The sequence below is a fragment of the Gossypium hirsutum genome, chromosome A11 (assembly GCF_007990345.1).
Source record: "Gossypium hirsutum isolate 1008001.06 chromosome A11, Gossypium_hirsutum_v2.1, whole genome shotgun sequence".
NCBI classification, from domain to species: Eukaryota; Viridiplantae; Streptophyta; class Magnoliopsida; order Malvales; family Malvaceae; genus Gossypium; species Gossypium hirsutum.
Window position 1 is genome coordinate 123828445 of NC_053434.1, and position 24995 is coordinate 123853439.

Below are 24995 nucleotides of genomic sequence, written 5' to 3' on the forward strand. Positions count from 1 at the left end.
CATAGTCTAGGGACTAATAGCAAAATTTGACCAAAAATTAGGGAGAGTTTAATGTATATGGAACGTACACGTAAATGTAACTACGAATACGATGAAGTGAGATTGGATGGTGGACATTGGGTTAATTGCACAGGACATACTCAAATCTAGGTTTTAAATTATGCTCAAAATTTTAGAATATTTTAATTAAGTCCTCAAAATATTAGTATTGTATCAATAAAATCATCAGTTCTCAAAGCATATTTAAAAACATGCTTATACTTATTGCATAGGTAACTCAAATTTAATGTGTTAAAAAGAATATCAATTTTATTTATATTTTTTAATACATCATATTCAAATTGCTTATGCAGTAAATACATATAATTAAAATTTGATCCTATGATTTCTATATTAGGCAGGCAATTTTTGTCCGATGATTAAAATAGAGAAATTATATTTTCATTGCTTCAAAAACTAGTAGTTTAATTTATATTTTTTTATACAAAAGAATTTTATTTTGATCAAATATTTATGTTTTTTTAAAATTTAAGAATTAATTGAAATTTGAGCAATAGATCAAGAATGTATGACGCAATTATATTTAGTTTAATGTTTACTCATTTTGTATTTTGGCCTTACTTAGAAAGTAGAAACATTGTATTATTTACCATTTTGATATAAGAATAAATGTCCAATAGATCATTGTACTATAGGCTCACGATCAATTTAGTCCCTCTCAAAATAAAATAAGAAAAATTAATTCATGCACCATACGAAAATGAGCAAACGAGAATAATTTCAAAAAGAATTAACTATTTATGTTAACAAAAACAAATAAAGACAATTAATGTATTCTATTCTGAGTCCTACATGATTTGAATCCAAATTGTTGACGTCCCATTAAAATCTGAGTTAGCCATGGTCACATTTTTAATTCAATTAGTTCAACTTAATTTTGCCGGTTCAACCGACCCGTCCAATTTGATTAAACAGGTCATTAAAATTTAATTATTAAAAATTATTTTAAAAAACTACAATTCAACGGTTTTTTACCCAGTAAAACTAATTCACACCGGTTCCTAGATTAATCGATTTAATGATTTTCTCAAAACCAATTATCTCAACCAAATCCCGTTCCAACCGATTGGTTTAGTCCGGTTCAAATAACATCAGTCTTAATTAACAGGTAATAAACTTAAATATAGAAATCAACAATCAAATAGATAAAGTCATTTTGACTCAACAATTGGACTTTAAATCGTTCCAAGCCATATAAAAATAGGATGAACATAAGTAGCACAAACAGGTTTACCTAGACGACGTCGTTAAACCTACGATAATAATCTCACAAGATTTACACAATTCTTTGAAAACAAAAAATGAATCTATTCCAAAGAACATCTGATAAAGACAAATATTACTAGAAAATAATAGCTTACAAGATAAAGAGTATGCATACAATCCATGATGTCGGTCCTCCATATCAGATGGATGCCTAGAAACTATTTGTTGTGAGCCGAAACACGATAATTACTGGATATAGATAATGGAATTTGCAGAAGAACGGTGATCAGTGATCAGTGATCAGTGATCACTAATCAGTGCCTTGCATCGGAAGCATCAGATGGGCCTACGATAATAGAAGTATTGGGATATCAGAACCAACAAAAAACATGTGCTGTTTCATATTTAAAGATTACCGAGCAAAAGGATAAATGCAGTATCATCATAGCAACTACGAGCCAGTGGGGAACTCGATAGAGGAAAATGATGGAAGAGGGAAAAAAAGCACAAGCAATAGGAAAGGAGTTCCATCCATATACATAAGCATATTATATATACCAGATTATGTAACACTCATTGTAGGAAAAGAAAAAAATTAGGGTAAATATATATTTTGGTACCTGAACTTGACTTCAAGGTTCAAATTGGTACTTAAAAGGTTTTTTTATTCAAATTAGCAGCTGAACTTGGCTTCATAGTTGAAATTAGTTCAAATAACTAAGTACTAATTTGGACCAAAAAGCCAAATTCAGCTACGAATTTGAACCAAGAAGCCAAGTTTAGGTATCTAATTGGACCAAAATAAACTTTAGGTAACAAATTGAACCTTAAAAACAAATTCAAGTACCTAATTGGAAAAAAAAAAAAACCTTAGATATCAATTTGAACCCCGAAACCAAGTTCAAGTACCAAAATGTATATTTACGCAAAAAATTATATAAAAGATACATAAATCAGCATCAAAGATTAAATCCACACCCAATGAATCTTAAATCTTCAAGCTTAACTACTCTGTCCATTTTGAGATATATTTTAAGGTTGTAGTTTTAGTTATTTAAATTTTTTAAAATTTTCTAAATTTATTAAAAGGTATATACCCTTATAATAAATTTTGCTGTTTTTAAAATTTTTACCTGAGTTGGTGTTTGATTAACTTGTGACACCAACTCAATTTGGTACTTTATATAAGTAGTATATAAGTGTATATATATATGAAACACATACCAACGGTTTTAGAAGATGAATGAAAAAAATTGTAGTTCTTTTTTTTTTCAAATAGAAGAAGAAAAGGAGAAATGGATTTCACATTTTGAGGTCAAGATGCCAAGCACTGAAATTGGTCACTAGGAAACAAGTTGCATGGATCACATATGGGACCATGACTAGCTTAGACTTCATTTCATTTAAGGCTAAAATAGGCCAAATTTGCTACATCCTTTTCATGGTGATTATCACTTTCAAGTAAAACAAAATATTTAACCCCAAGTATACTTTTAAATGTTATTAAAGACGGCATAGGGCATATTCTATCTTCTTTATAAGATAATATAAGATAGTACAGCCCTTTAGACTAACTAGAAGAAAAAATATTGTTGCCAATTAGGGGCGTAATCAAGCCGAGCCAAGCTTGAATATTGTCAAGCTTGACCTCGAACTTCAGAGTTCGATACTCGGCTCGAGCTCAATCAAACATCTATTTTTAAGCTCAAGTTCGGCTCAAGATATAATTGAGCTACTTGAGTTTGAGTTCGATTAAGCCAATTTAATAATTTTTGTACTCAAGCTCGAGCTTAGCTCCATAATTAAGCTTAGGGCAATAATGTAATTAATAATATAAAAATATGGAAAACTCAATAAGGTTTGCAAGCCGTTCGAATCAAGTATTATTAAGCTCGAATTCGGCTCAATCGATAGCTCGAGCTCAACTCGATAATTACCGGATCAAATTCAATTTTTTTTTCAAATCAAACTTAAGTAGCTTGCAAGTACCAATGTCTCATTTACACCCCTAGTGGCAACAGCATGCAAAAAAAGCAGAGAGAAAAATGCAAGGATTCGATGGTGTAACCTTAATTAAAGAGGTAAGGTAACCATAATCAAAGCACCTTATGAAGGCAGAGAAATATTTGCAAGGATTCTTTAGTGTGTTTATGTATTGACAATTTGAAATTTTACATAATGCACAGCAAGAGAGAGAGAAAGAGAGAGAAAATTACTTGAGAATTCCCATAATTAACACCTTGTGAGAATGAACCTTGATGAACAAGCTGCATAAATTATTTAAACGGAAGATCAGAGAATAAGATGAATGCAAGAGAACTAAAACGAAAATGAATTCAAGAGTAATAAAAACAGTATAATCCACCTGGCCATTTGGGCCTGGTTGGACATCCTTCTTAGCAGACGCGTCTCCACCTTTAGCTGAGCCCTTAGCATCACCCTGACATTTGCAAACAAAGCCATATCAAAAAGGTAGCTTGGAGAATACAAGTGAAAGACTAATTGCAACACAAATTGTAGATAGCCTTAACTCACCTCCATCTGCAATGTGCCGGTAGACCCAAAACAAACACCAGGAAGACCAAAAAGAAAACAATCAGTCAGTTTATTAAAAATTGGCAATAAGCATAGAATACCAAAGTATTTAAACCCATTTGTTGCAGAGAAATCACATGTAAAAGAACAACCTTTGACATCTCACATATTTTACCATCCATAAGACAAATTTCTTTACCAATATTTCATATAGGCTATTACCATATAGGACAATAACCCTTTCAGGTCTAAAACAAAGTTCAACGGACAGATGTATTCTGTATCTGATTGTCACATTCAAATGCCCATTAAACTATAAATACGGAAACCCAATCACATTATCCAAGTAACACAATTAGTTAAATAGGCAAGTGGCAAACTCATTTGTGAAGTTATTCAACAGTGTCAGACTCCGGCATATAGGATAATAGCCAGGGGCATCGCCCAACGGGGAGCAGGCAGGGGCCTTGGCCCCGCTTGGCTAAATGCGCAATTTGCTTTTTAGCACCTCCCCAAAATTAAAAGATTCAATTTAGGCATTTTTAACCTTTGATTAGATGAAAAAATGATAATTTTAGTCCTTTTGAAAAATTAATAATTTAATTTAAGCATTTTCAATACAAGATTATTAAATCCCCCCCCCCAATTCTATCTTTTTCATTTGCCTTGGATGAAAGTCACAAAAGGTAAGATCCTGAATTTACCAATCCTTTTTCTTTTTAAGTTCTCTTTGTTAGCAACCAAAGGAAGAACCATAATGAAGAATTGAGAAAGAAAGAGCTTGGAGATATTTACCTCTCTGTATCGGGAAAGGTAAATCTTAAGCGGATCAATGTAATCCTCAAACCCTAAAGTCGCCATAGCCCAGAGCAGATCATCCCCATTAATAGTCTTCCTCTTCTCTCTCTGACACTTATCACTAGCTCTGTAGATCAATTCATGAACAATTCCCCAATTAAACATAAATTTCATATATAGACCTAATAAATTAAGCTAAAACAGTAGATAAAACAAATTGAAAAAAGAATATCAAAATAAGCCATCAGTTCTTTTACTTGAAATTTCGTGCAATGTTTAAAAATTACATTCTCTTACTTTTTTTTCAATTTAAAAATCCTAGTCCAAGCATAGACATGGTTAATATTCACTATCAAATTTTGTCATCAATACAGTCAAGAATTTAGAACAATTTTAGAAGCTTATCATTATAAAATAGTAAGCATATTTGATAGCAAACAAATTTTGACAGTGACAATTATTGAACTAGAATTTTCAAATAAGAGGATTCAATTTGATTTTTTTTTTAATTAAATCTTAAATTTTACGTAAGTTCAAGGACTGGTGCATATTTTTGAATTAAACCTTTACCAATAACCCAATTAGACATAAATTTCGTATATAGACCTCACAGATTCAGCTAAAACAGCAAATGAAACAAATTGAAAATCAGTTACCGTACTTGAATTTAAGTGCAATATTCAAAAATTAAATTTTCTATTTTCAATTCAAAAAACCTAGTCCAAGCATAGACACTGTTAATATATTCTATCAAAATTTGTCATCAACACGTTTAAGCATTCAAGCCAATTTTAAAAGCATATTTGACAGTCACAATGATTGAACTAGAATTTTCAAATAAAAAAAAAGAGGACTCAATTTGAAATTTTACCAAAGTACAAGGACTGATGCATATTTTTAACAAATAAAGAAAAAAAAAGTAAATCAAAAACCGTACTCGCTAGTGATGAAGCTGATAAACTCAGAAACGCACTCTTGTACAGTCTCCTTAGCATCTTTAGCGATCTTGCCGTTAGCAGGAAGAGCCTTCTTCATAATACGGCTGATATTAGCTATAGGTAGAAACCGATCCTGTTCTCGCACATTCGATCTCGGGCTCTGCTCGCCACTCTCGTGGCTTCCTCCGCCGGGACTCGCCGGTGCCGGTGCTTCCGCCATGGACAAAACCCTAACAAAAACAGCAAATCACCGACAATCATGATGAAAAAATAAATTCAAAAATCCTTGAACCCTGAACCCTAAATAGAGATCTAAGGATGAAATGAAACAGGGAAATTCCAAATTACCTTAGTAGAAATGAAAATTGAAATATATATTTTATATAAAAATAAAAAGGAAAAAAAAAGGGCGGGAGAGATGGGGATTGGATTACTTGAGGGGAAGAAAGAGAGGGGATCGAACGCTGGAGAAAAGAGGAAAGAGGAGACGACTGAGATGAGATAATGAGTTTTATCAACACCGTTCGTTGGGTATTCCCCTTTTTATTTGTTTTTCTACTTTGGGTTAATTTCGTTTTTGGTCCTTGAACGTTGGAATTAAATTCATTTTGGCATATGTACTTTTTTTGCCATTTTGGTACTTTAAGTTGGCAGTTTTTCTCGTTTGATTCTTCAACTTTGATTTGACAGTGGAAGATTGTGTCACGTCCACGTCATTGTTTGAGACATTAAAAGTTAAAAAAAAAAATTTAAAATTTAAATAAGATGTAATATAATTTCAAAGTATTATATCACTCTAATTTTACATAATTAAATTTCTCGATTGAAATGAAAATACTTGTTGTCAAATTTTAATACCAAAAAGGATAAAAAATATTGGTATTAAAACAAATCTAATTGTCAAATTTTAAAAATCTAATTGCTTAAACAGATGGGTGGATCGAGGCACCTAAAATGAAATTTTTTTCGTTAAATATAATCTATAAAAGTTTAAATTAATAATGACAGAATTTGACCTTCAAAATGATAAAATTTAATTTAATCCTTTAAAAATTATAAAAATAAAACTATTAAAATGACAAAATGCATAATTTAATTCCGTCCCAAAAAATTTTTTGACTCCACCTACACATAAGTCGTACTTCTGCATCTACCGTTGTGTTTTCTTTGTAATTTTTTTCCTTATAGAAAATAACAAAAAATTATTTGATCAAAATAATACAAAAAACTATTTTAAGTTTTTTTTCAAAACAATAAATTACCAAATTAAATTCATTGTATTATATGTATTATTTTATATGTATGGTCTTGCTCTAACTTCTAAATATGTGTTCTCTAAAATTTATATGTAATTTAATATCAACAAGATTCTAAAGTAGAAATATATAAGAAATTATATTATTATTTATATTTTTATAATTAAATCAAAGAAAAATAAAATTTTATTATTATTTGAATAATGAATCACAACATTTGAACGGGCCTAGACAGCTTGATTCTTTGACCCATAAACATGATCATATTGAATCAAGACCATAACACATGCCTTTCAATCTCAAAATATAAAAAGAAGAAAAAACTTTATTTAGGAAACAGTCCAAGTAATGGATAAAACACTGCAAAGCAACATTTCAATAACATAAATATAATAATCTGACCAACCAGTCTTGTAAACTATTTCAATGCTAGTTCTCATTTTCATTGAAACTATTCCCCTAATCATAAAGAGTGAAAACATGGTGGAGATGGCTAAATGAAAAGAGAAATAGGGTCCATGCCATTCCACTAATTTTACTTCCAAAACTCCAAACATCATCAAATGAAATAAAAATGTCAAAAACACCGAAAACAAAACTGATACAACCACTCCGCAGAAACTAAAATTTACTGCGACACACCCAACCACTTGGAGAAGTTCTCGAACTCTGTGTAATCGCTGTCGGAGATCATAGTTTGATACCATGCTTTGCCAGCTGACTTGATTGCGGTTGCTTCCTCCTGAAACAAGGCAAAAGGAAAGATGAATGGAGTCGATAAACTAACTTAATATATCAATATGTGAGATAGAATTGTTCACAGCAAGTATTTTCTCGAAGATTAACAGAGAACACAATGGTATGCCGAATAAGAGATTGGGAAAACATCAATCCTGCCTGAGAATGCAATTCTGACTTCATAAATTGAATACCACCAAAATGAGTCGAACAGGAGAAAGTAACAAAAGGGTGCCATTGTAATTCACTTTGAACCTTAACTCATGCTCAACGTAAGGTGCAAAAAGGAAATGGCTCGAGTCAAGTAAACGATTAGCACAAACTAAGACTCTTCCCACTTCCATTATCTTGCCAAAATCACATCATATGATAAATATGGAGAAAGAGATGACCGGAGGTCATGAGAATTAAGAGAAAAAGAACCAACAGGTGCCAGAATGATTCATTTCAAGTCCGAAGTAAAAACTGAAGAGAAGGTGGAAAAATCAATGCATGATACTCATCTGGCATTTGACTAAACGAAAAGTCTTAAGTCAAGTGAACAAAAAGTACAATCTAAAGCTCCACCCACTTGAATTATCTTACCAAATTCACAGAAAATGATAAAGACGGAGAAAGAGATGACACAAGGACATATGAATCAATTAAGAGAAAGAGAACCAATGGGTGGCATTATACCTCATTTCGAGGCCAAAGTCAAGCTTAACATAAGGTGTAAAAATCAATGCATACTAATCTAGTATATGACATAAACTATATGCTTGAACAAAAGAAAGAAAACGAAAGGATACCATTGTAATTCATTTAGAACCCTAACTCATGCTCAAGTTAAGGTGGAAAAATCAGTGCATAATACTCATCTAGCATATAACTAAACAAAATGGCTTAAGTAAACCAACAGAACAGACTAAGACTACTCCCACTTATATTGTCTTGCCAAATTCACCTTAAATGATAAAGATGGATAAAGAGATGACACAAGGACATATGAATCAAGTAAGAGAAAGAGAATCAATGGGTACCATTATAACTCATTTCAAGCCCACAGTGAAGCTCAACATAAGTGGGAAAAATCAATGCATAAGCCTCATCTAGCATGAGACTTAAACTAAATGGTTCAAGTCAAATAAGCAAATAGCACAAACATGGAGAAAGAGGCAACTTGATATCATATATAATATAGAATAATCATATAAATACCAACACCCAAATGCATGAAAGATATATTATGTACCATATGACAAGCATAGAAGCATGACACTAAGCCATGTAGCAGTAACAACTAACAACAGCTGCATATTGTATAGTAAAGCAATCAATCAAAGAATTAAGAATCATTAATCATATACATCACAATCAAGTTCAATAAACAAAACATTAACTAAAGCGCACATAAATCCATTGAAATGTACTATAATGCATCAACCTAAACCACAGAAAAGTTGCAAATATCATCATTAGGAGTCTATATACCTTAGATATAGGCTTCCTCTTCTTGTCAAGCTTCTCCTTCTTGGCCTTAACACGCTGTGCCTCAGCCAAAAGAGACATCCTTCTAGCAGTCTTTGCGTAAGGGTTCAACTTCAGCATAGCATTCAAGTTCTTGAGTGGATTCTTCTTCAAAGGTGCCCTCTTGATCTCCTTCTTAATCGGCTTAACAACCGACTGAACCTCGTCGGAGTTAATGATCCTACCAAGATCAGCATTCACCATCTTAGAACGAGGTAAAATGTACCCCTTCTTCTTCTCAGAAGGCTTCTCAAATGACCCATAAATCGAGTCAAGTTTCTCGTAAGCTGATTTGGTCCAAATAATGAACCGTCCAAGGTGTCCACCAGGAGCGAGTTTCAACAGATTGAGCCTCTCCACATTGGCAACCTCGACTCCAGGGATGTTACGGAAGGCTTTAACAAGCTTTGCCCCTTCAGTTCCGTAAACAATCAAAGGACCTTTACGAGAAATGTACCTACGGTTCCTCATTTTCCCTTTTCCGGGTCGGATCCCTTGGCTGTCCTTAGCCTTTTCCACATCCGGATATGCTCCGACCTGTTTCAAAACCTTAATTGCAGCCGAGGTCTTTTCCACACTCTCCGCAGCATCCGATATGACCAGAGGCATCTCCGGAACAGACTCGATACGGTGACCACGTGCCATCACGAGTGAAGGAACAGCAGAAGCGGCGATTGCCGAGGCAACGGCGTACCTCTTCTGGTTAACATTGATCTTCCGGTGCCAACGGCGCCAGATCTTAGTAGGAGCAAACATACGGCCTCCACGACACATGTTCCCAAAAGCACCTTGGCCAGCACGGTGAGTACCACCACCAGGAACACGCGGGATACGGGAGACGGCACGCCCAGTTCCCCACGATTCAGCTGAGGTCTGGTGACCAGCACGCTTGGAGACAGCGTAAGGCTGGCGGCTGTTCTTGGAAATGTTATCGTGGACGAAGATGACAATGTCTGGTCGGATCGAGGCTTTCATGACATCAGCGAGAGGAACAGTAGGTGTAGCGTCGGTAGCCATATCGGACTCTATGGTTTGCACCGAAACCAGAGGACGGGCGGCGGCGGCTGCCATTGTTAGCGTTTTGGGCTTTGAGGGCAGACCAGAAAATTAAATAAAATGCGAGAAAATGTGAGCACTGAGCAGCTAGGGTTTTTGGGAAGTCTGCAGGTGTTAAGTAAATATGGTAGGGTTTCGGGTTGTTTGGATATGTAAATTATTCTCTTCTACAAAGAAATGGGCTTTTCGGAACAGAGTTTAACTTTATGGGTCATGAATATGTCAATATGGGCAGCCTAACCAATATACCCAATGATTGAAGATTCAGCCCATCTAATCTTTTTTTTCCTCTATAATTGAAGTTTAATGATGAAAATAATTTATTTAATTTATCATTCCATATTAAGTAATTTTAAATAGATATTAATTTCGTAATAATTTATATAAAAATATATAAATTATCATATCGGTCTATTTGACATGTGAACACTTAATTTTTGAATATATATGTAAAATTTTAAATAGCGATACTTTTTGGACATTTAATTTGATATCCTTTAAACATGGAAAAAAGTTAAATTATTGTGTTTTTATGTCAATGTTAATGTAGATACAAGTTTTGTCCCTGGAAACAAACATTCATGCTTAGGAGTGATTATTCGAGATAAATAGGGCCAAATCTTAGGTTATTGCTGGAGAAACAACTATTGTATTTGTTCCATCTTTGTGTCAGAGGCATTAAGGTGATGCACGGGCTACAATTTGCTATTAACTTAGGTTTCCGACATGTGATAATAGAAAGTGACTCGTTATCATTTATTTCAAAGCTAAACTCGCAGAAAATAGACTTATCGGAGATAAACTCATTTACTTAGGATGCAAAAAGACTCTCTGAAAGCTTCATTTCATATTGATTTGATTTCACCAACAGCAATAGTAACCAAACCGCACATTCAACGGCATCGAAGGGGATGCTTAGGCAATAGGAGGCTTTCTAGGTAAAAGATGCATTGTCATTAACCTGGAATCGTGTTGCGACCGATCGTCAATGTTTAAACCCACATTGATGATCAGTTGTGCAAGCAAAGTTTTTGGGGAATCATCTTTAATCTATTTTCCCCATTTATTTTATGGTTTTCTTCAATCTTTTATGAATTTTTCCATGGAGATTAATGCTAATTGAGCTCAAATTTTGCTGAAAATAGGAGATAGTTATTTCTCACACATAAAGATTAAGCAAATATGAGTCCAATTGACTCACGAAACCACTTATTATTCCTAAATGCTCTCAGAACATAAGCAGATCAAGAAGCCGGCCAAGAGTCACCATTTAAGTATCAATGACCATTATACTTTCCAAGAGAAATTGTGGGTTGTCAGTGGAGGTTTAGTGACGGTAGGCACCAACATCTATCTATCACAATCCACGAAGACAACATGTATGCCCAGAAAATATATTTACAAACTAAAAAGAAAGAAGGTGCGGTGAATGAATAAGGAGAAAGAAGGAAGAGAGGATTAGTCGGATGAGAGAAAAGGTCGGCAATAACTAACTTGGAAGCCTACACCATCATTGAACACAACAGAGAAAAAGAAGCAAAGGACACAAAGAAAGCTAAAAAGGAAAAGTTTTTAGTGTTTTTTTTTCACTTAAATAGAGTAAGAAAATCAAACAAATTCAATTGTATAAATTTACGAAAATATAAAAAAAACATAAATAAATTTTTTAAAGAAAAACAAAATATTGTGCATAATTTTTACAATTAAAAACTAAAAATAAATTAAAATAGATAAAAAAAGTAAACAATAGTTTTTGTAGAAGCTTTAAAAACCTCAAAGATTAATATTCATATTTTTTAAAAAAATTTGTTTTAAACTATGTCACATAAGATTTAACATTTTATTTAATGGTTAAATTAATGATTTTAGCAACTTAAGGACTTTATTGATATAACATTAATAGATTAAGGATGTAATTAGAATGTTTTAAATTTTAAAAACTAGTTTAAAATAATGGTAATAGTTTAGGGATGTTTAGTGCAATTAACTGTTTATATAATCAAAATTGTTCACCTAAGATATTTTCCCTAATATCAGTCCACGACCATGACAAGTTGCGGATGCTTTCGTCATGTTCCAATACAAGGCTAGTATCGTCATTTCACTTAAGAACTTAACGCCGTGACGAAGGCTTTACAATTGTATAACAACAAATCGGTTTAACTGTGCGAAAGGTCCTTGTACTGTTCTGAAAGTTTAAATTTAGTTCCTATACTTTACTTTTGAGACATTAAGTCCTTAAACTTTTTTCTAATTTGAAAATCTTGGTCCTCCGCCAATTTTGAAGTTAAAATTGGTGACTTGGCTGTTATAAACAAGGCAAAACAACTCTTTTAACCCTTAGTATTTAGGGATTTTTTTTATCAATTTGACCATTATTCTTTAAAATACATAAACAGTTCAAAAAAAGTTTTAAATTTTTGGTTTTCCTATTTTTAATAAAAGATATAAAAATCTGTGAAATTTAAAAAACTCTTAAAAATTTAAAAGGCATAATAATAAATTTAGCTCTTAACATTTACTATTTTTTATCATTTTGACCATTATTCTTTTTTTTTGAGTCATTTTGACACTCAACATTTAAAATCTAGTCAAATTGCTTACTTTTAGATGGAAAAATGACTGAACTATTAAGTTTTGATTTGACCACTCACATGGCAGTCATGAATAATTCATAAAAAAATTAAAATATATATATATTAAAAAATCAACAAGTTTCATAAAATTTCATAAAACTTTTAGAAAATTTATCCATGTTAGCAATGAAATATAATTTATCCATGTTAGCAATAAAATATACGTGAAATGTCACATGAACTACCATGTTAAAACCATTAAAATTTTAACTATTCAGCCAAATTTTCTGTCTAAAAACAAGCAATTTGACTAAAATTTAAAGGTTGTAGGCCAAAATAACCCCCCAAAAAATAAGAACTAAAATAACAAAATGAATAAACCTTAGGGAGTAAATTTATCTTTATACCAATTTTAAAATAAAAATTTTTCCCAAAAATTCATTTTAAATAATTTTTAAAATAAAGTGAAAATAAAAATTTTTAAAAATTTTATTTAATTAATTTAAAATAAAAAACTGTTCAAGTTGAGTAATATAGATCAAACAAATAGCTTAAAAATTAGAGAGAACTTATTACTATTAACACATTTTTTTTAATTTTTGAAAGTTTATATAATTTTATTATATTTTTTAAAATTTAAAATATTTTTTAAAAATATTTTTATTTTAAAAATTTAAATACTTTTTAAATTTTTGCAAATTTTTATATCTTTTATTGAAAATACCAAAAAACTTTTCATTTTTAAAATAATTTTTGTAATTGTTCATGTAGTTGTAAAGAATAAGGACCAAAACCACTCATTCTAAGGGTGTGTTCTCCATTGCTTTTGGGATGAAATTTTTTCTAAAAAAAGTGCTTTTCTCTTAAAAGTAATGAAAAACACATATCATTGGGGCAACTTTTTTAACTTTTGGGATGAGCTTTTTTAGAGATGAAAAAGCAGTAAATTTTAACTTTTTCGGCCAAAAAGCACTTCTGGCTATTATTTTACCTTTTTAACCTTAATTTTTGACTTAAAATGTGTTTGATGCTATTATTTTGTGTTCTCTTTCTTGGTTATTTAATATGAGTTTTACAAATGTGTTAAAAGCATTAATTAAAAATAAAAAATATTTTTAAAATAATACAATTGTGTCAATATCTAATTACAAATATTTAATTATTATATTTAAATATTTAAATATAGTTTATATATTCTAATTAAATTTAATAAATAATTAATATTAATTACTTAGAAATATTTAAAATTAATATTATATATTAAAATATTAACAATAAGTTATAATAAATTATTTTTTTATATTTTTACTAAAATATCATAATATTAACTAATTTGAACATTATTTAAATTCATATTTGTTACTTTATAATATCATGTCTAAAATGGACATTTTACTTTTCAAAAGCACTTTTTGTCAGCAATATCAAACACTTAAAATTTTCCAAAGCACTTCTCAAAAGCACTTTTCTACAGTACTTTTCAAAAGTACTTTTTAAAAGCATTGCCAAACTAGCCCTAACTGAGAGACTAAGATTTTTAAATAAAAAATATAGATAAGGACTAAAATTTAAATTTTAGAAGACTATAGGGACGATTAGCAGATTTAAACCCAACAAATCCAATGTCTCCCTTGACGGACGTTACCCCCACGTGTCGCACACGAGATCTCCAAAGATCGTCGAGAGATACTAAAAACACAGTCGAGCTCCCAGCTTTAGATTTTGTCCAGCTCAGCAATCCCATGCGGCCCAAAATTTGTAGCCACGTGGAAATATCTCAATCCCACGTGGAGTTTCCGGAAAGTTCGGCACCGCCCCTTTATCCACGTCAGCATCTATTGGTCTCATCTTTAATATATATCCAGAATCTCCTAAACAAAAGGTCGGGCAAATTATCCAGTCGCTCTGTTTCTCAGGCTGTCAATTTATTTAAGACAAAATAAATAGCGAATTAATTTTTTTTTTTTGGTATTAACTGAAAATTCTCATTTTAATATAAAAATTATGGTTTAAATTTTTGTTTTTTTGGTTTAATTTTTGTGTAATGTTGAATTTTGTTATCTAAATCTGTGTTCGATCGAGCTTAATAATGGTGGTTAGTGAAGCTTTTGGTGAGGACTATATTTATTTCTAGCACCTGTAAGTTCTTTAGTTTTATATGAGATTTGAATGATTTTGTTTTAGTTGATTCAATATTTGAAGAGCTAAGTAGTGATGCTGTCGAATTATCAAAATTTTCGATTTGGTACTTTACTAATAATTGTTTAGATCTTATTGATTGAGGTCTAGGTTAGTACTGGAAAAGCCTGGATTTAGCTTTAGGTGTTGAATTTAGGTGCTTGATATTAGGATTTTGACCTAGAAATTAAACTTGTTTCGTTTGAATTGTTTGTGGTCAGGTTTTGGTGGATTATTTTGATATGCTCTGTTTTTGTCTACAGGGTGAAAGCAGCTTAGGTAGTATGGAGTTGGTTCCTGAAGATTAGAAGGCGTTATATTTTGCTGTGGTGATTTGTTTAACTTTTACTGTTTGGGAGCTCCCAAGTGATTTGTTTAACTTTTAGATTTAATTGTTTGTATTTGCAGAGGTTTGGCTTCTTGAAGACGAAGCTACGTACTATTTAATTTGCGAATTGAAGAAGGATTTTGATTTATCCTATGTTGTTCTGTCCTTATTGCTATCAGTCTTTTCTAGTCTGGTTTACAGGTAAGTGTCTAGATGATTGTTGATGGCTATTGTGACAAAGGGTTACGAGAGGTAAACCGTCAGCTATATGATGGAAATGAGAAATACAAATGGAGTTGTGGCTGAGGAACTTCGGACGCTAGAAGGAGATGACCTGAAAGTTGAGATTGCGCAAAATGTTAAAGATTGTCATACCGGGGTTGTTCGGACCCCTGCTGTGCTCCAGATACAACAGCAACAGCCTCAAAGTGCATCGGGCTGTTGGGAGAGGTTTCTGCATCAGGCATCAATTAAGGTTCTGCTTGTAGAAAATGATGATTCCACTCGCCATGTTGTTGCTGCACTTTTGCGCAATTGCAGATACGAAGGTTAGTGGCTTGAGGCTTTCTTAGATTGTAACACTGAACAATTTTCTTCTCCTCCTTTATGGCTGAAGAGGTACAAACTGTAAATTTGTGTCTCAGACTTGGAATAAATTTTGAAGCTTTGGAGGTTACTCTCAATAATGATTAAACTTCTCTTACTTTCACCCTTTATGCGGCGAAAGTGATTTGATAATTAGCCTCTCTATGTAGAGTTTAAAATATTTGCTACTTGTTTTTGCCTGTTGAGAAAGCCTAGTCCAACTTGCAATAGCACTTGCAGCCTGACTTTCTCTTATTGTAAATGTTGTCTATTCTTAACATCATTATACTTGGTTTTATTTTCATGGTAAAGTTTTACGATACCTATTCATCTCTTTTTAGTTATTTCATGTTTGATTCCTCTCCTCTTCTTTTCTTTACATATTGAGATATATTTACCCCTGGGTTGGCATGCTATTCTATCATAGAATGCTTTGCTTTTGAATTATCTAGTGAATTACACTCTGTATTCCCAGTTATTGAAGCTGCAAGTGGACTGCAAGCATGGAAAATACTAGAAGACTTGACCAATCATATTGATCTTGTATTGACTGAGGTGTTTATGCCCTGCTTTTCTGGCATTTTTCTTTTGAGCAAGATTATGAGCCACAAAACACATAAAAATGTTCCTGTGATCAGTAAGTTGTCGACTCTCTTCTTCCTTTTTTACTGTTCTAACATTTCTTATTCTTGTTTTCAAAGTTGAGATCTTGAATACATACTTTTAACTACTGTTTTATGAGATCTGTGTGCAGTGATGTCATCTCATGATTCAATTGGTATAGTCTTTAAGTGTTTGTCAAAAGGTGCAGTTGACTTTTTAGTGAAGCCTATTCGAAAGAATGAGCTTAAGAACCTTTGGCAGCATGTTTGGAGGAGATGCCATAGTGTGAGTTGTTAACTTCCTACTTCAGATTTAGATTCCCTATGATAAGCAGAGATTAGAAACCTCTGTAGTAGCAAGCTTTCTTGTTGTTCCTGCTCCATCAGTTTCAAGAAAATAGATAAAACATTTGAAACTAAAAGCATATCCACCAGTTTAATTTTCAGTTGTATGAAGAAGGTAGCGTTATAGGGCCGGTATTGATTAGAGGAAATTCTATACAACTTCGTTATCATGGTATTTTACTTCATCCATTCATTTCCAAAGGGAAAAAAACATAAAAAATAAGATAAGAAAAGAAAAGAATTGGATCACATTTTATGTTTTAATATACGTATATATAGCCAAATGGTTGATTTCTTCTCCTTCAGTCTAGTGGTAGTGGTAGTGGAAGTGAGAGTGGAACGCGAACTCAAAAATCAGAGAAATCAGAAAGTGTTGAGAATTCTGACAACAGTGGCAGCAACGACGAGGAAGATAATGAGAATATCGGTCTAAATGTTGGGGATGGTAGTGATGATGGGAGTGGCACTCAGGTATAAATCTGTTCTTAAGTTGCTGTATTTTTTACGAGGTTAGTATCTAGTAGTGAGGCCTTAAGAGCGTATAAGCTAATTTGCAACTTGATTTCTGAATTTGTTACTTTTGCATTTGATTATGACATACTGCATCGAAAGCATATTATTTTCTCTGTATGCATTGATTTACAATGTTAGAAGTTTTTATTTTTAACCCAGATGGCTTTAACTTAAATTCTAGCATAATCATTAATACCCAATGTAAAAAAGTATAAAATTAGTTCTAATCTGCCAGTATAAATTCTTGACTTACAATCAGCTCTACCTTTGCTTTCATTTGCTTAGGGAATGACGTATAGGCTCGGAACAAAAAGTAACTGTTTAGTCTCTTGTCAAAATATTTGAATATATTTTAACTGTCCTAGAAGGTTTCATATATATATCTGAGTAGTTATGTAGTTCTAATCAAGATTCAGTGGCAGTTTGGCAGAATGCAACCTTGGAATCCATTTAAAAGGTTCCAGAACTGAATTGTTTTGCTCTAGTTCATCAGAGCCTTAATCCAAACATATTATGTCAGTCTGCATGAGTCTATTGTATCCATTTCAAATCATTGGTTACATTATCTGATGGTATTTGCACTTTTACCTCGAATGTTGTCATCTTTGATGGTTGAATTGAATTTCTCTCAGACCATGGGATTAGAAGTTTATGAAAGTTGTTACAAATACTGGAACCTATCAACGGATTCTCCTTTTGCAGAGTTCTTGGACGAAACAAGCAGCAGAAATCGAAAGCCCCCGTCCAGTCTCACCTCAGGATCGAGTTGCTGAGTGCCCTGATAGTACATGTGCTCAAGTTATCCATTCAAATGCAGAAGCATCTGGGAACAAAGGGGTGCCAAAAACTGCAGCTAGAGGGTGCCAAGAATTAGATGAACAGCTTGGTAAACACAAACTTTTAGACGTGTAGCTTAAAGTACAGCTTGCTGATCAATATCTTTCATCTTTTAGTTCCTTTTTTTACTTATCTTCCTTTAACGGTATACTGTAATGCCTGTCAATTCATCTTGTAATCTCTTTTACCTTTTTACTGCAGATAATGTTGCAATGGGTAAAGGCCTGGATATACGCATGGCAGGAAGTGTAGATTTACAACGAGAGCACCCAGTTGAGGTCCCAATCAAAATAATTGGAGCGAAACAAATTAACCTACTTGAGATGAGCTTCAATAAATTGAATGAACCAATTGATAAAAGGCAGCTGGATCTCAATACAAAAAGCTTATCTGGCGAACTAAATTCTGAAGCTGCTCATCAAACCGGCATCACCTCTAAAACTAATGATCTTAAGAAGGAAAGTACAGAGTATGAGGCTTCAAACAGGATTTCCAAGATCTCAGATGGCAATGATAAAACCACTGATGATTCTAAAGAAGTACTGCCTTCTGCTGAACTTGGGTTTAAAAGACTTAGAGGAGCTGAAGACACTGAGGCCATGTTGAGGGATGAGCGAAATGTTTTGAGGCGTTCGAACTCTTCGGCCTTCTCAAGGTATTAACATGGGTTAATGCATAAGAAATCGAGTAATTGAATAGATTTGTGGAATCCTGAATGGTTTTGATTGTAATGTCTATTGCCTGCAGGTAATAGCATCGGATAAGGTTTCGTGTCAATACCGGAAGCTCATCTGCACGTGATAGTAAGTTAGAACTGACAAGAAAGGATCAGTATGCGATGTTCAATCTCCTTTGGTTAATGACCTTCCCAATCAATGCTCAAATGTTGGTAGCAATAACATCGATATGGCCTCTACAACTGATAATGCTTTTGCCAAGCCAGCTGTTTTGAAGAATAAGTCAGCTTCATCATCCGCATTCAGATCGGGACATCCATCGTCTGCCTTCCAGCCTATGAAAAATGACCTTTTAAATGCTGCTCGGAAACCCATATTAGACAAAGCTGATGGTATAACTACTAAAGCTGGACTTAAACAGCCTAGACTGACTCACCAAGAACTTGATATGCAAGACTGCCCACAGCATCAGCAGGCAACTGATCATGACACATTATCTTTGAAAAAAATGGCTGCAGACGCTCCCCATTGCGGGTCATCCAATGTGTTGGGTGGGCCTGTTCCTGTTGAAGGAAATGCTGGCAACTACAGTGTCAATGGAAGTAACTCGGGTAGTAACCACTCAAGCAATGGGCCACATGGAAGTAGCACCATAGCTGATACTGTAGGGACAAACATAGAAAGCGATAATGGAATAGCTGGAAAAAGTGGAAGCGGTGGAAGTGGTGATGCAAGTGGGGCAGGGAGTGGGAGTGGTAGTGGAAGCAACGTAGACCAAAGCAAATCTGCACGTCGGGAAGCTGCATTGACCAAATTTCGACAGAAGCGAAAAGATCGATGCTTCCGGAAGGAGGTATCCAATGTCAACCTGTTGGCATAATTTCTGAGATTCAGAGTAAATTCTTCTCAACATTTTGCCTTTTTTTTTTCCAGGTCCGATATCAAAGCAGGAAAAGGTTAGCACAACAACGACCTCGTATCCGAGGGCAATTCGTACGACAAACTGTGAACACCAATGACCCCTTATCTGAAGCCAATTCATCCGACAAATAGCAAAGAGGAAAACACTAGAAGAGTCCAGCTGATAAGGTAACAAGATTTGATCCACTCCTCTGATAAGATACCTTGTTGTAATATTATTTGGGAATGTTAAAAAGATTTGATGAACTCCATTTTTATTGTTATATTTAGTGTTATAAGCTTTAAAGAACGTGCCTTAAAGGGGAACTGAAAGAAGGTAGAAAAACTTCTATAATAATTATCCATTTTGTGTCCTCTATTGGATTGATGAAACATAATTAAACACTACTGCTTGCTTCGATAACCTTTTTAATCATGTTCTGTTTTGTTGGTTATATTGTATGGAGTTTAAAGTAGTCAGCATCAAACCGGTAGATAGTATCGTTTTTGTTCTAGTATTGTTACGATATTTGTGTGTTTTGGTGTATCATTTCCGATTTATTAATATTTTAAAAATATTTTCATATATGTTACCCATTTCATGTCATCTACTGGATTTAATCTAAACATCATTAGAAACTATAGCATGCTTGATAACCTCTTTAATCATGTTCTGTTCTGTTGGTTCTATCCTATCGAGTTTAAGGTAGTTTGTATCGAACAAGTGGATAATATTGTTTTTGTTCTGGTATTGTTACGTACCAGTATTTGTGTTTCGGTGTATTGTTTTGAGTATATCAATATCTTTCTAAAAGTATTTTCATATATATATCACCCATTTCGTGTCGTCTACTGGATTTGACGAAAACATAGTTAAACACTACAGCTTTGCTTTGATAACCATTTTAATCATGTTCTGTTTTGTTGCTTATATTGTATGGAGTTTAAGGTGGTTGGTATCAAACCAGTAGATAGTATCGTTTTTGTGATGATATTATTACATGCTGATATTTGTGTGTTTTGGTATACCGTTTCAGGTTTATCTATTTTTTTTAAATATTTTCATATATGTTATATATACATGCCAATATATTTCTATTATGTATCTAAATACACTGCAGTTTGCTTTGATAACTTTTTTAATCATCTTCATGTTCTGTTGTGTTGATTATATACTATGAAGTTTAAGGTACTCAGTATCTGTTCTATTATTGCTATGTGCCTATATTTATGTGTTTTGGTGTACTTTTTTTTAAAAAAAAATTTATTTATGTTAATGTTTTTTCTACATACATACAAATATATTTCAATATATGTAAATTTATTTATATTTTAAAATTATTAAATAAAATTTAATAACTTAATTAAATGAATATATATTTTTTTATTTTTAAATGTGATTATAAAAAGTAATTAACATAAAAAATTAATATTTAATTTAAAATATTTTAATTTTCTACCAATCATACAGGTTGGTACGTATCAGTATAAGGTGGTGTTGGTCGAATAAAGCTTAAACATAGACTGAAATGGGATGGACAAGCCGGTATGACTGGTACCGAATAGCCCCGTTTTAGTTTAGTTTTGTTCGATGCATGTATGTAGACATATACGTAATTGATCCGAAGCCTTAAGTTAGAAAAAATAATTTTTTAATTTTTTGGGCTTAGAATTAAGTTATAAATTTTATAAAATTTTTAGAATTTTAAAAGATTAAATTAAAATTTATCACTATTAATTTATAATTTTAACATGTTAAAGGGTAACAATTATATTTTTTCAATTTTTTGGGTCCAGCCCCTCCTGCCTATCTCTTTCTCAGTTTCCAGTTTGATTAAATTTTAATTTTAAAACTCTTTAACTCAGAAATAAAATTCGAGATAATTAATCGACCTTATATGTTAGCCTGATTAAATGTTCTATTTCAAAGTCAATTGCTATTATTTTATTATCAATTTCAAGCACTTACAATAATATATCAAAATTTAAAAAATGTCTTAAAAAAATCATTGAAATTACAAATAATCTAAAATTTAATTGGCGTGCAATATAAATATTTTAGCAAAAATAAAGAACTTGAATAATATAATCCAATATTACTCATGATAATTCATTAGTCAAATATGAAATTCTTCACAAATATTCACTGAAATTAGACAAATATTGATAAACTTTGAGCTCTAAAGAAGCCAACCACAACATTTTCATCTCACTTTTTTTTTTTGAATAATAATAATTTTTAATTTTATTTTCTCTTGTTCTTGCTCCCAAGCAACAAAGTAAAATAAAACAAAATTCTGAAAAGAAATCCCCATGCAATGATGATCCATAAACAATTCCATTTGTTTATATCGGTAATACCTTGTTGTACCAAAAGATCTTTTCCGGTAGTCACGCAGGTCGACCCGGTGATGTTGACGCCCAACACGCCGCTCATGCTTTGCAATAGCTTCAGTTTCACAGACAACGGCACCTCCCCGAGTGGTGTGTTGTCGAACATTTGAACGCCTCGGACGAAGCATTTCATCGGGTCATCGAACTCGTTCTGAAGAACAGCTTCGTAAGGGTATTTAACTAGAGAGATGTAATGGAACCAGATCCAGTATAAGGGTATTCGGTTACGAGAAATGAAGAATCCACTGAATAGGAGGAAGTAGGCTAAGACGGCGACAACAACAGTGAAGCCTAACATGACATGGGAGACGATGCCGGAAAGGAATGTTACGAACGAGCTTCCGGCCCAAAAGGAGGCGAAGATGGTTAGGAAGAAGAAGAAAAACCCGGAAAGGCCACCAGCGAGTCCGACCGCCCAAAAGGTTATTGCGGCGAAGGCCATCGAGAGGATAACTAGAGATGGGATAGAGATTAGCGAGTGAGCTAATACATACGATGATCGACGATAAGCATTGTAAGCTGTTTCTCTCATGAAAATATATCGTTCTTGGAGGAAAACCGGGATTGCTTCGGCGCAAGTGTAGAACGTTGTTGACATGGCAAAAGCGAAGAAACCTAAACGTTCTTGGATGCCTTTCGGTGAATTGTCTAGCTTCCAAAACATGGTGGCTAAGATGATCCCGGTAATGACAACCGCGCCTAATCGAATCCCGAACAATTCAGGCATTCTTCTCGAGTTCTTCATCGATCGTTTGGCAATAACCATCATCTCGATCCAAAGCGGATTTGCGAAAATTGGCACCGAAGCGGTTGGGTTCAAATCGTTGGTTGCACCGGAAACTAACTTTCCTTTCGAAATACTTGCACTTATTGCATCTTTGAGTGAAAGATTTGATCTCATCAAGGATCCATTTCTTTGATTCTTTCTAGCTTGCCATGATTTGTTAAATTCAACTAAGCTTTTAGTTCCACCCGGTGTTTCTTCGAGTTCCCGAATCAAATCGAGAGCAAATTCCGTCTTGTTTTCATTCTCTGGTATCGGATGTCCGAATTCCGCAAAAAATGATGGAAGCATCCCCGGCGAGCCTGCAAAAACCGTGTTCCCATGTGAAAGGAAAATCAACCGATCAAGCAAGCTCAAAATTCGATAACTCGGTTGATGTATTGACATAATCACAATACTCCCACTCTGCGCAATCCGTTGCAAGACCTTAACTACCATGAACGCACTCGTAGAGTCCAAACCCGAAGTTGGTTCATCCAAAAACAAAACAATGGGATCATGGATTATATCGATCCCAATCGAAACCCGACGTCGCTCCCCACCGGAAACACCTCGATGTCCTTCATCTCCGATCACCGTTTTCGCCGCACTTCTCAACCCTAATTGATCAATCAAAGCTTGAACTCTAGCTTTCTTTTTCGATTTCGAAAGCGACCGAGGTAATCGGAACTCGGCTGAAAACATCAACGTCTCTTCGACGGTGAGCATCGGGAAAAGAAGATCATCTTGCATAACATAAGCCGATATAACCCTCAAAAGCTTTGATTCCAATACTTCGCCGTTCAACGTTAATGTCCCTTTTAAGCTATCTTTAGCAATACGATTAGCTAATGCATCAATTAAAGTGGATTTACCAGAGCCACTAGCACCAAGAACTGCCATTATTTCACCTTCATGAGCTTCACCAGAGATTTCATTCAATAAAATCTTGGTATTAATCCCATTAGATTCAGTCTCATCACTGTTTTTCCCACAAAATGGGATCGATCCCAGCTTCTTACGAACTTTAACACTGTAAGTCAAGTTATTGAAACAAAGAAAGAAAGGATTTGACGATGGGAGTGAACTACAGCCGTAACCGATCTCGACAGCTCGATGATCGACGGGAGAATTTTGGGCGTCGTCGACATGCATTAATAGCTCAGCTAACGTCGGAGAAACGGTAGGCTTTTTGGGGTATTTTTGGAGTTCTGTTTGTTTGGAATTGGTGAATAATGGGTGACCGTCGTCGCCGGTAACTGACTTCGCCGGTAACTTCATTGAACCTCCGACGAATGACATAGTAAAGTAAAACTTTCAAGGTTTGGGTTGCTTGGTTCCCTGGAAAATCTCAAATGGGAAGGGTTTATAATAAGAAAAATGAGTGAGGAAGTGCAAGAAAAAAAAAGGGATAATATAATTTTTGGTCCTTGAACTTGGAAACTAGGTTTGTTTTGATACTTATATTTTTATTATCTAATTTGATACTTAAATTTCGTCAAGATTTGATGATGTGATTAGTATTTTTTGAATGACTAGATTGATTGGTCGGACCGATTATATTGAAAACCGTGCAGGTCTAAATAAAGGAGTTAAACTAATTGAATCGAAAATTATTCGAAATTGATAAAAATTAAAAGTTAAGATAAAAACCAATTGTTAAACCGGTTTAATATTTTTTTATTTTTTAAATTTTTATTTATTTATTGCTAGTCTAATAGTTGAATCAATCAAAATGATAGAATTGGGAGCCAATAGTCTAATCAGTTCCACCATTGGTTCAATTATTAGAATACTATATGTGACACTCTAAGATTATATTATTACTTGGAAATTTATATAATTTTTTTAATTTTCAAGTGATGATGTAGCACAAACTCAAACTGCCACATCATCAAAATTTTCTATTTTTCAAATTCAGGGACCAAAAATTCTAATTGCTAACTTAGATACCAAAATAACCTAATTATCAAATTCAAGGACCAAAAATTATATTATCCCAAAAGAATAAAAGGTCAAATATTCAATACGTTTGGTGATTTCCCAGTATCTAACATTTTTTGCGTAATGCGTATATTAGATATTAGGTGAAAGGAGTTGCGCAGCCTTAAGCATCCTATACTTGCTATTTTTGTATTTAAATCGGGTTGGTTGGTGTTTTAAAATTTTCTGAGTTGAATCTGTTTGAGGTTTGAATTTTT

At 33.3% G+C, this 24995-nt stretch overlaps 4 protein-coding genes across 5 annotated transcripts; 1 reads left to right on the forward strand and 3 right to left on the reverse strand.

The window, feature by feature from the left end:
• Nucleotides 1–1202: 1202 nt before the first annotated feature.
• On the reverse strand, nucleotides 1203–6056 carry LOC107898816 (nuclear transcription factor Y subunit B-8). Of its 2 annotated transcripts, none has more exons than XM_016824369.2 (7): nucleotides 5972–6056; nucleotides 5537–5767; nucleotides 4597–4726; nucleotides 3802–3807; nucleotides 3632–3706; nucleotides 3483–3533; nucleotides 1203–1612 (listed from the first exon to the last, which is right to left on the reverse strand). In XM_016824369.2, exons 2-7 carry the CDS (start codon nucleotides 5755–5757, stop codon nucleotides 1577–1579), a joined length of 519 nt encoding a protein of 172 aa, XP_016679858.2. In that variant the 5' UTR covers nucleotides 5758–5767; nucleotides 5972–6056; the 3' UTR covers nucleotides 1203–1576. The 2 variants fall into 2 exon arrangements, with proteins under 2 accessions (XP_016679858.2, XP_016679857.2); XM_016824368.2 differs by having other exon boundaries at nucleotides 5886–6056.
• A 1044-nt stretch (nucleotides 6057–7100) lies between these two features.
• LOC107898817 (60S ribosomal protein L4) lies at nucleotides 7101–10270 on the reverse strand. Its single transcript, XM_016824370.2, has 2 exons — nucleotides 9005–10270; nucleotides 7101–7535 (listed from the first exon to the last, which is right to left on the reverse strand). The coding sequence occupies exons 1-2, from the start codon at nucleotides 10109–10111 to the stop codon at nucleotides 7422–7424; spliced, it is 1221 nt and encodes a 406-aa protein (XP_016679859.2). The 5' UTR covers nucleotides 10112–10270; the 3' UTR covers nucleotides 7101–7421.
• Nucleotides 10271–14557: 4287 nt separating this feature from the next.
• Nucleotides 14558–20011, forward strand: LOC121210129 (two-component response regulator-like APRR7). The gene is made up of 10 exons (XM_041082247.1): nucleotides 14558–14811; nucleotides 15114–15179; nucleotides 15259–15726; nucleotides 16239–16400; nucleotides 16518–16651; nucleotides 17017–17181; nucleotides 17926–18109; nucleotides 18262–18720; nucleotides 18869–19590; nucleotides 19671–20011. The coding sequence occupies exons 3-10, from the start codon at nucleotides 15447–15449 to the stop codon at nucleotides 19788–19790; spliced, it is 2226 nt and encodes a 741-aa protein (XP_040938181.1). The 5' UTR covers nucleotides 14558–14811; nucleotides 15114–15179; nucleotides 15259–15446; the 3' UTR covers nucleotides 19791–20011.
• A 1712-nt stretch (nucleotides 20012–21723) lies between these two features.
• On the reverse strand, nucleotides 21724–24265 carry LOC121209549 (ABC transporter G family member 20). The gene has a single exon (XM_041080348.1). The coding sequence runs from the start codon at nucleotides 24094–24096 to the stop codon at nucleotides 21883–21885; it is 2214 nt and encodes a 737-aa protein (XP_040936282.1). The 5' UTR covers nucleotides 24097–24265; the 3' UTR covers nucleotides 21724–21882.
• Nucleotides 24266–24995: the final 730 nt, after the last annotated feature.

Excerpts from the sequence above, each read along its gene's own strand:
- LOC107898816 (XM_016824369.2), bottom strand. The coding sequence starts at position 5,757 with ATGGCGGAAGCACCGGCACCGGCGAGTCCCGGCGGAGGAAGCCACGAG. Across the intron at positions 4,727-5,536 it reads ATCAGCTTCATCACTAGCGA|AGCTAGTGATAAGTGTCAGA; the intron begins GTACGGTTTTTG and ends ATTGATCTACAG. Across the intron at positions 1,613-3,482 it reads TTAATTATGGGAATTCTCAA|GCCCATCTGATGCTTCCGAT; the intron begins GTAATTTTCTCT and ends CTATTATCGTAG.
- LOC107898817 (XM_016824370.2), bottom strand. The coding sequence starts at position 10,111 with ATGGCAGCCGCCGCCGCCCGTCCTCTGGTTTCGGTGCAAACCATAGAG. Across the intron at positions 7,536-9,004 it reads AGAGGAAGCCTATATCTAAG|GAGGAAGCAACCGCAATCAA; the intron begins GTATATAGACTC and ends GCCTTGTTTCAG.
- LOC121210129 (XM_041082247.1), top strand. The coding sequence starts at position 15,447 with ATGATGGAAATGAGAAATACAAATGGAGTTGTGGCTGAGGAACTTCGG. Across the intron at positions 17,182-17,925 it reads ATGATGGGAGTGGCACTCAG|AGTTCTTGGACGAAACAAGC; the intron begins GTATAAATCTGT and ends CTCCTTTTGCAG. Across the intron at positions 18,721-18,868 it reads TTCGGCCTTCTCAAGGTATT|TTAGAACTGACAAGAAAGGA; the intron begins AACATGGGTTAA and ends CGTGATAGTAAG.
- LOC121209549 (XM_041080348.1), bottom strand. The coding sequence starts at position 24,096 with ATGTCATTCGTCGGAGGTTCAATGAAGTTACCGGCGAAGTCAGTTACC.